At 42.2% G+C, this 14745-nt stretch overlaps 1 protein-coding gene across 6 annotated transcripts in view; it reads right to left on the bottom strand.

Annotated features, from left to right (window-relative positions):
- eya4 (EYA transcriptional coactivator and phosphatase 4) overlaps positions 1-14745 on the bottom strand; it is a 417250-nt gene that overhangs the window by 369812 nt on the left and 32693 nt on the right. For all 6 annotated transcript variants that reach the window (XM_080192745.1, XM_080192744.1, XM_080192747.1 and 3 more), the window contains exon 2: positions 1763-1870. In XM_080192745.1, the coding sequence (XP_080048871.1) occupies positions 1763-1795 (33 nt within the window). In that variant the 5' untranslated portion in view covers positions 1796-1870. The remainder of the gene's footprint in view (positions 1-1762; positions 1871-14745) is intronic.

The raw sequence follows: 14745 nt of genomic DNA, 5'->3' as shown, positions 1-14745 counted from the left end.
AGTGTACTGAAATTTTAAACAAAGTTATAGATTAATGTCAATATTGCCACAATATCACATTTCAGAAGATTATAGAAAACAAACAGCAGCTATACTATATTTATTAAAATGTCCTGTGTGGTGCACTTAGTATAGAGAAGGCAAGATGTGGTTCAGGGCAGGAGCAGTGGCATGTATCTTAATATTTTTATTGTTACTGAAGAATTATGAACAGTAATATAATTGTTATGACAGTGTGGTCATTATATGTGACTATTATTAATCACAGTGCAGCCAACAAGTGCTTCTACTGGCTTTTGTGGTGACTACAGAATTAACACATACAGTAGTTCAACTGTCACATAAACAGCTGGTTACAAAACATTAAGGCTGATTTGACAACACAAATCCTTCCTTAGCAAATTCCTAAATGATTGCAAGCTGTTTAAAAAAGAACATGTTATTGGTACTGAACAAGCAGTGGGCTATGGTTTTCACTATCAACGGTACATGAAATATAACTATAAATGATTTAATTAATATTGTAAGTATCTTTAAAAAATGCACATATGTGTTTAATCCAGTAGTTGAAGTAAAACGGAACAATCCTGTTTGAATATGGGAAACTGTTAGTCATGCAACAAATGTTCTGTAAAATAAAATTTAAAAATCTACTCAGTATGGAACTGCTAATAACATATTAAAATTACTAGACTTTTACTTTTTGTTGGCATCCACAAATGCATAACTGAGAGCTTAAAAATTGATAAACTGAGATAAGTTTGATTTTAATTGTTGTATCTAGATATGTATTAAATTTTACTAAATACCAAATTACCTCAAATGGTTCATATTACTCTCTCCCTCTTACAGCAACAATGTGTAAACTCTGCAAGGTGCAAGATCCATATTCAGAGAAAAAGATTTTAGCGTCTGAAGAAGTTACACAATTAAAAATGGTATCAGCTTCAGTTGTAAAGTGACAAATTTCTGAGTAATATCCTTGGTCAAAGCTTGGTAGAATATATTTTCAAACAAATTAAGGCAAAAAAATAACTTCAATGCTTCAAACTCCACAGAAATTTCACAACAAAATCATCCTTATGCTAGTGCTCTTTGATTTGATTTTCCCATTCAGACTTAATCACACTTCATCAAAACATTAAAGACAAACTAACAAGTGCAACAGTGTTCAAAACTTATATTAATTTTTACATTAAGAATTCAAATGGCATCACAAACATTTACAGCCAAGCAGCATCTTTTTGTAAAATACATTACAAAAATGTAATAAGTTACAATCATCAAAAATGTATCTCTTCTAATTGATGAGGAAAGGGCAGCAACTGGTAATTAAAAAAAGTAAAATCTCAGTAAAAATGAAACTAAAGTATGCTAGTTAATGGACACCAGTACCAACACCCAAAATAATGGTTTTGAGTAATTCTCAGGGTCATTTCCCTTCTCCTTTTTACATGTGGACAGGTTCCACTCAAAGTTACATCTAGACAGAAAGAAAAAGCTATTTGTTTCCTTCAGGTTATTTTTCTCCTAACTATAAATGATAAACATACTAATTTTACAATTCCACCCAAATTAGATTCAGTTGAATCTTTTATTTTGGAAGGGGGAGGTGCAACTATGAAAAACCCAAATCATTAACTAGTGTTTACAGCTCAAGCTTCCACAATGACATTCTATGAACCCCTTTCAAATATTTTCCTTTTTCAACATGAAGTAATCATTGTGAGGAAAAAAATTGATTACATCGTAATTCACTCACCGATCGTTCATTTAAGTCCTGTGGGTCTTCCATGTGGGTGGTTCCTTGATTTCCTTTCTTTCTAATTTGCAGAAGCTTTTGTTGCCCCTTCAGATTACAGTATGCTTGCTGAAAGAAAACCAGACTGCATTTGCTTCTAATCTTTAGCTGTAACACTGCTTTAATCAAAACATTTTAAAGGCGCATGAGATATTGAGCTATATTCCCTTTTTTAAAAAAATGTGCTGTATATTGTATTATGATTGGCGTGGAAACATTTGAAATTGAGGTCTCATTTGGTAATGTAACTACCTAATATATGGCAACAAAGTAGCTGGTCTGAAGGCACTTTAAAAAATTGTGAGCAGATCTGTTAAAAAAAACCAAAAAGCCAGCTCCTGAGAAAATAACATTGGAAATAAAGTTTTAGAATACAGAGCAAAACACTCAATATGCATTTAGTGTCCACCCCTCCTTACTGCAATCGGTTTGGTATTCTAGCAGAAAAGGTTCTTATCCAATTACCAATCTACAATCCCTTCTCAAAGGCACAATAAATTCCTTTAGGATTATGCGAAATACACATAATGATAGAGAACAGGCTGCTTCTCGTAACGTGCAAAATGATAGGCACTAACCTAGTTATGTCAGGCTGATTAAGTAAGCTGCATGCTGTGGGAAATAGGAGGGCGATAGGAATAGCAAACTCCTAATAAAATCATTGCCCAGGTTTAATGAAGATTACATATTTCAGGGACATCATTTTATCTACAAAAATGAAGATATATTTTCATGATGTGCTTGTACAATATTATAATGGTAAGTGAGTAAAACATTTCTCATCTTTTACCCGGCTGTCTTAAAGTGTTCAATTGCCGCCTAAAGGTTTCAAATGACAAAACTAACCCACTGTGACAGTTGCAGGGGGCCAATTAGCACCTTACAAACAGTCTTGACACTACAATGTTCGACACACTGATGTCCACGGATGCACTTTTCTTTTGCTTCAACCATTTGGCTTATTTCCCCTCCCTCCTTGATATGCTAATACTTATTTCAGGTAGATTTACATTTTCATACTTTCTGTTGCAAGTTCTTTTTCTAACAATCCAATTCTCTTAATATATCTGAAAGAGAATGAGTAGGTCATTGTTCTATGGCACTGCATTTACTGCAGCAATATCAAATATCAGTGATGGAAGCAGAGTGCAATCACATTGTTATCTACTTCTGCTTGCTTTTACTTATTTAAAAGTGTTCCACAGATAAGCTTAATTTAAAGGACTGCTACATATGGCATAATTTCAAATCTCCGAAACAGTTTATAAAAGCAATGCAATCATGTTTACATAAGTTCTACACTAGGAAAAATAACACTGTTTGAAAACAGTATCAGTATTGAATATCTGGAGGACAATATTTCTCTATAAAACATACAACATTGAATTCCTGAGCGCATGAGGAATATCAGAAATACAACATCATAACCTACTCAGGTCAAACACATCTTCACAAATGAACTCTAGCCTTTTATCAGCTATCTGTACTTGGTTTTATCAGTAATAAATTTTGAGTTTCTAAAAATAATTATTTTATTCAAAGCCTACTGCAGTCTGGAGTACATGACTGGGGAGAAGGTTATAGTGCAGTACAGCATTGTCAGCAGTGTGAAACACAAAACACAGTTTTAGATGAATTGCAAAAGGGAGGCCCCATCCGCTTGCTTAGCTGAAGACATTTAAAGCAAAGGAAGTGCCTGGACCAATAAAGCTTCTTCAACTAATAACACCAAAATAGATTTGTCTTGTTATTCATAGCTTTTTGGATCTTGATCTGTGCAGATTTGCCTGCATAATATCGGCTAGAATTTTATAGGCTGGGAGGGGCGACAAATTGGTTGGCATGACGTGTGTGTGTGTGTGTGTGTGTGTGTGTGAGACCATCACCCCCTGCTGGCATTTTTCCTGGTGGATGGTCCTCTCACCCAGGCCAACTGAGGGCTACTTAAGGGCCTTTTCCTGCCACTGCTGGTATTTTAACAGCAGCTGGTGGACACTTTGCCATATGGGGAGACTATCAAGTACACTTTGCCAGAATTCCTGCAGACTTGGAGGTGGAGTGGTGCCCCTTAATCAGGCACCCACTGACCATGGTGGGCATTCTGGTGGCTAGGATCACCCCCTCAGAAATCTACCCTACCATCATGAACAAGTACTCTGCCACTCCCTTGCCAGGGTCTGTCTGCATGATTCCAGAAAGCCCAACTCCATTTACAGGTGCTGGATCCTCCTCCATTGATGCTGCTGCTACTTGGTTGCAGTCACAGCAGTGGTCACCGCTCCTCATAGCACTGCTGGGACTGACTGACAGGCAGTTCTTGCTGAAAGAACCTTGTCCCTAAAAGGGCTGGAAGCCACAATGTCAAGCAGTTTAATTCCTTGCTGTATCTAAAATCAGGTTGGGGCTCCAATAACCAGTCAAGGTGAGAATGCCCCCAACTTTTCACCCCAATGGGTGGGACCCCCATCACCCAGAAATTCCCAGAACCATTGACTGCTCTTCAGAAATAATATGGTGGTTATAAAGTACCTCAGGTGTCACAATGTCAGTATCAATATTATACAATGTGTGATAATTCTTGCCTCTACTGCACCTTACATTTAACCAGCAAGTAACCTACAGAAATATAGGGCAAAATCTTAGCAAATAATGGCAGAGAGTTGGTTCCGGCATGAAAAGCAGAGTGGTGGTGTATTTTCTGGCCACATCTTGTGCGTCATTAGTAATAATTTTTATGCCCAAGAGAATCATGCTGCTGCTTTGGTGTGTTCTCTCTGATTCACCTGCCCTGCAATGACTTAACTGCTGGAAGCATAGGGGAGCTCCAGGTAAATGGCAGGGTTGGCGGGTACTGAAGTGGAATGTCAGGTGATACAACAGGATATAGATAGGTTGGTGCATTGGGCAGATAGGTGGCAGATGGAATTTAATCCTGACAAATGCGAGGTGATGCATTTTGGAAGGAATAATGCAGACAGGAGCTATGTGATAAAAGGTAGACCGATTAGGAGTATAGACATACAGAGGGACTGGGAGTGCAGGTTCACAAATCCATGAAGGTTGCGACACAAGTGGAGAAGGTTGTTAGGAAGGCTTATGGAATGCTAGCCTTTATAGGTAGGGGTATAGAGTATAAAAGCTGCCGTCTAATGCTTCAGTTGTATAGAACGTTGGTTAGACTGCATTTGGAGTACTGCATTCAGTTCTGGTCACCTTACTACCGGAAGGACGTGGAGGCTCTGGAGAGGGTTCAGAGGAGGTTTACCAGGATGTTGCCTGGCATGGAGGGGCTGGGGCACGAGGAAAGGTTGGAGAAACTGGGACTTTTCTCCTTGGAAAGACGGAGGTTGAGGGGGGACATGATAGAGGTATATAAGATACTGAAGGGAATAGATAAAGTCAATAGTGAGAGACTGCTCCCTAGACTGGGTACAAATACGAGAGGTCATGATTTGAGGGTGAGGGAGGAGAGGTATAATTTGGATGTGAGAGGAAGGTTCTTTACGCAGAGAGTTGTGGGGGTATGGAACGCGCTACCGAGGAGGGTGGTGGAGGCAGGAACGTTGGACTCGTTTAAGGTTCAGTTAGACAGACGCATGAGTGAAACAAGGATGGAGGGTTATAGTAGGGGCTATTAAATAAGGTCAGAACCTCGGGAGGCACTGGAAATACAGACTTGTAAGTTAACGTTTTTGTCTTTTTATTAGGTTGGGGAAGGCCAGGGCACATATGCGCAATTTACACAAGAATAGGGTTAAATGTGGGCAGCCATTTCCCCCTTTTTCAGAGAATAATAAATCTCTGAAATGACTTCCCGCTGAGTAACAACTCCCTGCATAATTTGAAAAAAAAAGACAGGAGTCAGTTATTTAAAAGAAAGGAAGGTAAATAACAGGTTAATATGCTCCCCCGCAGCAGTTTTAGCTGTGTAAGGCATGGCCAAATTGGTATCTTCTAGATTTGATTTTCCTTATTTGCTGACATTTTATGTTCTTTTGTGTGGCTGCTGATGAGTAGGAGCTATCTAATCATAATGTTTCAGGCAACATGGTTTGATGGACTAAATGACCGGAACTCTATCACCTCACCCGCCACAGAATTGGTGTGGGCGAGGGTACAATAACAGAAATCTCCGTTGATCTTGGGCACGGATTTCCGGTCTCTCCAAACTGAGGCTGTAAAATCCTGCCCAATGATACTTTTTAATTTCAGGGTCCAGTTTTTATTTAGATTGCTTTCAAAAACACATGAACTGAAATACTACTCTATGTGGAAGCACATTTGAAATTTTCACTGACAATAAATAGAATGTTTACATTTCAAAAATATGTACAGGCTACAAATACTACCTGCCATATTTAAGTAGCTGTTCTGTTCCTCTCTCACACAGGAAAATAAAACATTCAGGTAAAGTTCATATTGAATAAAGCTTCAGAAATTTATTCATCAGTTCCTCTTTAAATAATTTTGAAAATCAATCAAGTAAATGCTAATGGAAGCTGAAGTGAAATATTTCAGCAGTTGGGATGACTTAATAGGTATATAAGATACTGAAGGGAATAGATAGAGTCAATAGTGAGAGACTGCTCCCTAAACTGGGTACAAATACGAGAGGTCATGATTTAAGGGTGAGGGGGGAGAGGTATAATTTGGATGTGAGAGGAAGGTTCTTTACGCAGAGAGTCGTGGGGGTATGGAACACGCTACCGAGTAGGGTGGTGGAGGCAGGAACGTTGGACTCGTTTAAGTTTCAATTAGACAGACACATGAGTGAAACGAGGATGGAGGGTTATAGTAGGGGCTATTAAATAAGGTCAAAGCCTTGGGAGACACTGGAAATACAGACTTGTAAGTTAACATCTTTGTCTTTTTATTCCGCAGGTGGAGGTCCACCTCGTTGTCAAACGAGGGGCATGCACACAGTGGGTCGTGCGTGGGCTGCTCTTGGAGGTTCCGGGAGTGGCCTAGTACTTCGTGTCGGTGTGTGTGCTTGATCCTGGACCGGTAGACGGGTGCCGCAACAGCTCGGTGACTAGCACTGCTAGCTGTGCAGATACATGGATTTGGGCCTGTGTCTGTGGGAGTTTGCGCATTCTCCCTGTGGTTGCGTGGGTTTCCTCCGGGCGCTCCGGTTTCCTCCCACACCCCAAAGATGTGCTCTTAGGCTGATTGGTTTACCAAATTGACACTATTCTCCCCTGAATCTGGCTAAGTTAGGGGTTCCATTCATAGACACGCAGGGTACAATAGGTGTAGGGTGATGCGGCGGCGCGGGCTCGTTGGGCCGAAGGGCCTGTTTCCCGTGCTGGGTTGTTCTTTGTTCTTTGTTCTAAATGGCTCCCCAGCATTTGGTCCACACTGATTGTAGGGGTTGGCAGGTAAGAAAGCAATACCGCGCTTTTTAGAGGGAGCCCTTCACCAGGATGCTGGATGGAGTGCTGCAGAGGCAGAATACCCACTACCCCCACTCCACTAGATGGCCTTCCAGCAGGGTCACCATCCCTGCCTGGGATGCAGTGGCAGCCCTGGTCAGTGCAAGTGCACCTCCAAAAGAGGATGGGACAGCAATGTTGTATTTCGCAATGACACTCCAAGCTCTCACTGAGAGCCCCCTCCCTCCTCCCACAGACATCGGGATCCATCCCCCCAAATCGGGGGCATATTCACCCATCCGCTCCCAGACACGGGTTGCCAGAAGGGGCATTGGAGCCCCATCATGACCACTGACATGCTCTCCATTTCATGACCCCTGACATGCTCTCCACATCATGACCCTGACATGGCCACCACTGCATGTCCCCTCCCTGTCACAGCCGCCATTCAGGCTCCAATCCCTTGGCATTTCCCCCGGTAGTGCCCAACTAGCTCTGCTGAAGTGCCCGGTGGCTACTGCTGGGTTTCCAGGCACTTCCAGGTGCACCATGCCCCAATCACCCAGGGGCTTCAATGGCCTATGAGACCACTGGCGTGGCTAACAAGCCAGGTCTCTGTTATTGGGGACCAGTAATGATTCTCACCATTCTTGTACCATGCCTGAAGGGGGGAGAATCTCTTGCACTGGGAAGTCAAACGGGCTATCCATATTTAAATACTACTTTAAATATGGTAATCGGCCTCACGCCTTTTCTGGGTGTGATCCAGTTTGTGCCATTAGGAAAAAACCAGGAGGATCACAAACTGGTGCTGGATGCAAAACTAATTTTTAGGTCCATGTGCTATTCTTCGGTATCAGCGCAATCTGTGCCAAACGCAGCGAGGTCAGAGAATTAGCCCCCATCCCCAGGATTTCTGTAAAGATGTACGGTGGGCATCTGATATTTTCATACTGTGTCTACTTGAACAGTAAAATAATTAGCTTGCAGCATGAAGTATTTACTGTTCATGCTCACCCCATTGGGACTGGATGCCGAGGAGCCTAAGTGGTCGTTCATAAATGGGCTGCTGTAACTCGTTCCAAGTACATGAGAAAAAACATCTGTGATCTCCTGGTCCCACAGATATCTTCTGATCTGCTACTTGTCCTTCCATGCCTCCCAGGGATTACTTCTAACCAATTATGTGGTTGAGGCTCCCACTGGTGCCACTGAGCGGGTGCAGCAGGCCTACCACTCACCACACATCCAATTTGTACCATGTTGAAAATCACCTCCAACATAAGGAAACTAACAATTGCACAATGCAACTATATTGAGCTTCTAAAGTGTCAGTAGACTTCTCTGAAGATGTCTCAGTGGAACTCTGAATATATGAAGAATGTATATTCTTAATATAAATTGAAGAGTCTTCCATAATAGATAAATTAATTGCAGCCAAAATTCCATCCTTAGTTATCCCTGTCCATAAATATAAATTCTTCTGTCAACTCAAAACGTATTTTCGAATATCCCTACCTAATAATTGACAAATAATTTTGTATTGAACAATCATTATTTGTTGTTGCACTAAATAAATATTATATGGGAATAAAGAAAAGACATAAAATTAAAGTTATAAAAAAAATCCTATATTCTATCACCATCACCCAAGTGAAACTGTTCCTGCTGTTTTTATGAGACACCGGCACCAATGGACTCAATGGATTTTTTCAAGGCTATTTACTCTTAAAGTTATGAACCCTTTACTTACTGGATTACAATGGAAACTCTTATGCATTTTTACAGAGGCAGTAAAGTCTTTACCCCATCCGAGGGCAAACTGATGCACATGCTCTAAAGTTAGGTTTTGCCTAATTTTGGGATGGAAAAGCATATCTAATATGAGATGTTCATAAATTTTATAATGCAGAATAGTCATTCGCAAAATACAAGAATTCTGCTTACAGAAGATATAGACATTTCACGTAAGATTTAAGATATAGATATTAAACATGTGGAGAATCCAAACGAAATTGTTTTCATTCATTTGAGTATTGCTGGGAAAAGTGACACGTCAAAGAATTTATCTTGATATTCATCAGAACATTTTGCAACAATCAGTTTCAGGGGAAAACAACAATTTATACTGTATGAGAGTGCTGATTGGTTGGCAAATGGACTCTGATCAGTACAGGCATTGCCATGAAGAATGCACAAGGTGATGTTGGCTGACAGTTAACCACCAAGCCTTATTTGAAATTTAAACGAAGCAGCCTGACCGTGATTAGTCAAGGCATTGTCCTGGGGCATGAATCAGCAAATGTCTTTCATTCATTTGGTTTGGCTGGAACAAGCACAATGTGTGTATATGTTCTTTCTGTCTTCAATGAACAGGGCCTTGTATATTAATATATGTAGTTTCCAATACTCGCAAATATGCTACACTGCAAGCATGACTGACAATCTTAAATTGGTTATCAGCATAATTCTTCATGCATGGAGGATTATTTAGCAAATGTTGTCCAATCACAGAATCACATCTAATGTTGGACACTGTGTTTTGCTCATTTGTGTGATAGGCAGAACATCTTTTTGCCTTGATGGCAGCATCCTATTAGTGGCATGTACCACTCATGTTGCTACTACATAGGAACAGTGTGAAACAGCTAGCTTCATCTGTTGTTCAAATTTTCTCAATAATCCTCAGTGCACTAAGAGTTTCCTGATTCATGCCCCAGGGAAATGCCTTGATCAGTCAGGGTAAAGCCGCCTGGCTTAAATTTCTAACAATGCTTGGCAGTTAACTGTCAGTCACCATTACCTGGTGCATTCTCAATGGCAAAACCTCTACCAATCAGAGTGCACTTGCCAACCAATCAGCACTCTCTTCTCTTACAGTATAAATTGTTGTTTTCCCCTGATACTGGTATTCTTGTGAAGTGTCCTGATGAGTAGAAGGCAACTTCAACAGTTCCCTTTTTTCAGCAAAACTCAGGTTTTGTATTACCAACAACTATTTATTCATTTTGTTGTAAAAGACCCAAAAAAATTAAGTACTCTTTCAGTAACCTTGCAATTGAGAAAAATGTCAGTTTTTCCAACACAGCTTGAGATTGTGACTATAATTATAATAAGGAATGGAAACAACGGAGGCTATACTCCCAAAAGAATTCTAAGTGCTGAATTCAGGTGAAAACTGGAGTAACTCTGCTGATTTCTTTAATGGGATTTTCAGAATGAATCTCCCATACTCTGAGCACTGCAGAGAGCCCTATCATGATTCACTCAATGGTCATGGCCTATTCCTGCTGGAGGGGCCAGCAGCATAGTGCTGAGCGGGCCACTGTGCATGTGCCGATCTGTCAGAATTGAAATCGGCGCATGCGCATTGGCTCCGCATTACCGGCCTCCCGATCGCTGGCCAGCTCAATTGCTGGCCAGCTTCGCAACCCTGCTTCGTTGCCTCTCTGACCCCATCGCTCTCAATTACTGGCCTCTCAGGCCTCTACTGGCAAACCCTGATGTTGCCCCCTCCCCAGCCAGCTCCGATCTCCCTGACCCCATTCCCAGCACTACTGACAGCCCTCCTCCTCCCTGGCTGCCCCAAACTTCCCCCACCTGGATAACCAGCCCCAAGCACCCCCTTCCCTCCCTTTCCCAGCAATCCTCTGGCAGAGTGGCAGCAGGACCCCCACCATCCCCTCCGAATGCCCTCCCTATAGGTCCCGACCATCTGGCCCAGTCCCCTTGACATTGCCTGTTGCCTGGTGGACAGTGCCAAGGTGTCCCTTGGGCACTGCTAGTTTTCCCCTTGGGCAGTGCCGAGGGGCTAGGCTAGCACTGCAAAGCTGTCACTACCTAAGAGGCACCCTCCTTACCCCCAACCTCTTGCAGAAGCCTCCAAGGCCTCTGTTGCCTCCAGCGGACGTCAGGCCCTGTTAGTGAGGAGCTGTTGTAAACCCCACTGGAGGGAACTACTCCTGGTGGAGGGGGTGTGGGGAGGGTGGAGGAAGATTTGCTAGTGGGCTGGAGACTCAATCCTGGGTTCAGTAATGAAATTAAAATCGTGATTTAAATATTGAAATCAGCTTTGCGCTGGTTGCCAGAGTGGAGCTGATTACTCCAAAAAACTTGGCTGTGGAGATGTGTGGAGGCCATGGCACCTACTGCAGAGCCTGCTAAATGGCCTCTGCTGATGTCTCCTGGCCCACTGCACTGCCAGAGCAGCACAACAAAATGGGATTCTACCTTGTACTCAATGTCATTCTCCTCTATTTTATGACTCTTTCAAATAAACCAAGGCAGTCATAACAAAGTGAATGTTGTCTCAGTAAAGCATTGTTGTGATTGTTTAGGTGCATTTTCCCCACTAGGATTTCTGTAAAGCTTAACGGTCGGCACCTGATATTTTCATACAGTGTTTGCCTGAACTGTAAAATAATCCCAGCAGCACAATTAGATGACAGATGTTTGCCTTTCAAACTTGGGTTGTGTCTCAGGATAATATTTTGAGCTGTACAGCACTAGAGTGACATACAGGCAGAAAAAAGCAATGGAAACATGAATTCAGTGTCACATGCGATATACATGGCTTCAGTGGATTTTTCCCTACTGCATTAGGCATCAGTGCTATTTTTCTTAAATATTTTCAGCCAACGCGTTAAGTATGCTTAATAACAATATTGTTTGATTCTAAAGGGAACAAAACCCTCTACTCCATACCAATAGACAAAGGATCCTAACAATCCTAACAATATAGATTACAAAAGCAGGAAAGTCATGTTGGAATGGTATAGAACTTTGGAAAGGCCACTGCTAGAGTACTGTGTGCAGTCGTGGTTGCCACATTATAAGGAGGATGTAACTGCACCAGACAAGGTGCAGAGGAGATTCAATGTGCCTGGGATGGAACATTTAAGTTACAAAGAGAATCTGGATAGGCTTGGGTTGTTTTCGTTGAAGCAGAGAAGACTGAGGGGTGACCTGATTGGGGTGTACAAGATTATGAGGAGCATGGACAGAGTGGATAAGGAGCAGCCATTACCCTTAGTTGAATGGTCAGTCACAAGGGAACATAGGTTCGAGATGAAGAGCAGGAGGTTCAGGGGGGATGTGAGGAAAATCCTTATTACCCAGAGGGTGGTGACAGTCTGGAATATGCTGCCTGGGAGGGTGGTACAGGCGGGTTGTCTCACATCCTTTAAAAAGTACCTGGATGAGCACCTGGCACAACTTAACATTCAAGGCTGTGGGCCAAGTTCTGGCAGATGGGATTAGGTGGAAGTTCAAGTGTTTCTCACTTATTGGTACAGACTCAATAGGTCAAAGTCTCTTCTGCACTCTATTTATCCTAATTCTTTGAGACAAAAAGATAGTCTGTGAAAAAGTCACTATAATCTAATTTCCTATTTACACATGAAGTAAGCAGCAATGAGTCCAACTCGATAGAGTACTGCTACAACTAAATGTTTAACGTGGGGAAGTTGCTGAGGAAATTTGGCACAGTGAGAGAAAAGGTGCTGTTTTGATCTCCTGTCTGGGCCGAGAGACAGTGTAGAGAAGCAGTGGCTAATAAATCAGAGTGGTGGAAATGATTGGATTTGTTGGGTGGAATCTCACCAAAAAATGGCAAAGCGTGAGGATCTGACTGATAGGCAGGTCTTCTCTCCAGATCTTATGGCGCTTGGTCAGAAAAAAACAGGGGGTGTTTGTTTCACACCCTCATTTTGAGAGGCGGGACCTAAACACACTGGCAAAGCCCGGTTGAATTGAAATCAAATGAAAAATAACTTCCCCACCAGGGGTTCCTCACTCGCGAACAATGCCAGCATCCCCCCCTCCAACCCCGCAACACTCAATGTCGGAATCCTCCCTTGCCCCATGATCAGTGCTGGCATCTCCTTCCCAAACCCAACCGCCCCCCCAGCCCCCGATCAATGCCAGCACCCACTCTCCTCTCCACCAACAGTCAATGCCAGCAATTCCCTCTCTTTTCTGCACTACACACACGTGCCACTCCTCCTCCACCCCTCTTACCACCCCCCCCACCCCCCGGCTCTCACTTGTGCCCACCTCTGGCACTGCCCCCAGCACAGGTTGGCACTGCTAATCTGTGCCAAGGGCAGTCCCCCAGCACATCCCTCACCCCTAGGGGCTCTACTTTCCTTTATGACGCCCCCCCCGCCACCCGGCTGGAGGGATTCCCCCCAAGTTCATATTTGGGTAAACCTGTTGTAAACCTCGCCAATATGCAGTTTGAACAAAAACTAGGGGTCAACATGTGTCAACATCACCCGTGAAAGGTGGGAAAAATCATGGAATATGAACTCTCCAAAGAGATGTTTCCAGATACTCTATGGATTTTTCAGCCTGCAACACCTTTCTCTCTGACAGCAATCACCTCCCCCTTAAGTTTACCGAGAGTCTGTACAGATCTAATGGGCTGAATGATGTCCTTTTATGCTGTACTCTATTTAAATTACCCAATAACTCTCTAAATAAGCGAATTCAAGTTCTAGGCTAACAGACTGTGAAGATAATTGAAAATTTGGTGAATTGAATTGACACAACCGTCAGAAGAGGATCCCATCTTTCTTATCAAATCAAATTTCTATTCTCATAAGGGTGGAACAGGAATGCACATAAACAAAAAGGTGAGCTTGATCAAAGAGAGCTCAGAAGAAAGTGAACATAGTAATACTCTTGCTAGCATTTAAATTTCAATTCGGCAAATTCAAACCTCAGGAGTGATCTAAAATTTTGCAAGGACAAAAAGCAATGGATACAGAAATAGTGATGAAATACACAAAGGTAATTGTGAAAATATAATACACCACGAAAGAATGGCAAAGGGAATATGGGCCGATTAAAAACAGATGCACATCACACTACAATGGATAGTAAGGAAATGGCAGACTTGTTAAATTAATTCGTGGTATCTTTTTTCACAGTGGAGGAAAAGGACAAAATACCAATGATAGAAAGGAATCGAAAAATAAGTCAAAGAGAAGAACTTAATGAATTTAATAATAGAAAAAAGGTAACAGAGAAAACAGCATGAATTAGGAAAGGCAAATCTACAAGACTTGATGGCTTCTACACAAACAATTAAAGGAAATAGATGAGGAAATTTACAAAGCTTTCCAAATCTGAGAATTATGCTTTTGCATTAGCAAATTGCAAACGTCTTCCTTTTATTTGGCAGACTTACATCTTGTGAGATGATGGTTTGCCCCTTGGTGGTCAATTGTTTGTTAACTGTAAGTTGGTGTGGTCAGGAGTCCCACTCTGGCATGGCAACTTCTACTGCATTTGCTGCAGGGAAAAACAGTGAACTGAGAAGTTGCAGGATTTGCTGGCCCCAGTTTTCGCCGGACTGTTCTCTCTGCCAACCGAGCCTTTATTTCTGTTCTTCCAATGCCCCATTCAGACAGTCAGCCTCCAGGGGTAAGGGCTATTAGCAACTGTCTACTAGCTGTCAGTGTCATTGTTCACCATCTTCATTTCTCACTTGCAGATGCCCTTGTAGCGGAGATATGTGCCGGAATTTTACTGTCCTGCCTGCCACGGGAATTGGAGCAGGCGAGGGGA

Source organism: Carcharhinus amblyrhynchos, chromosome 7 (genome assembly GCF_965287045.1).
Source record: "Carcharhinus amblyrhynchos chromosome 7, sCarAmb.v2.hapA, whole genome shotgun sequence".
Taxonomy (NCBI): domain Eukaryota; kingdom Metazoa; phylum Chordata; class Chondrichthyes; order Carcharhiniformes; family Carcharhinidae; genus Carcharhinus; species Carcharhinus amblyrhynchos.
Note: the sequence above shows the minus strand (reverse complement) of the source record. Positions and strands in the feature narration are given on the sequence as shown.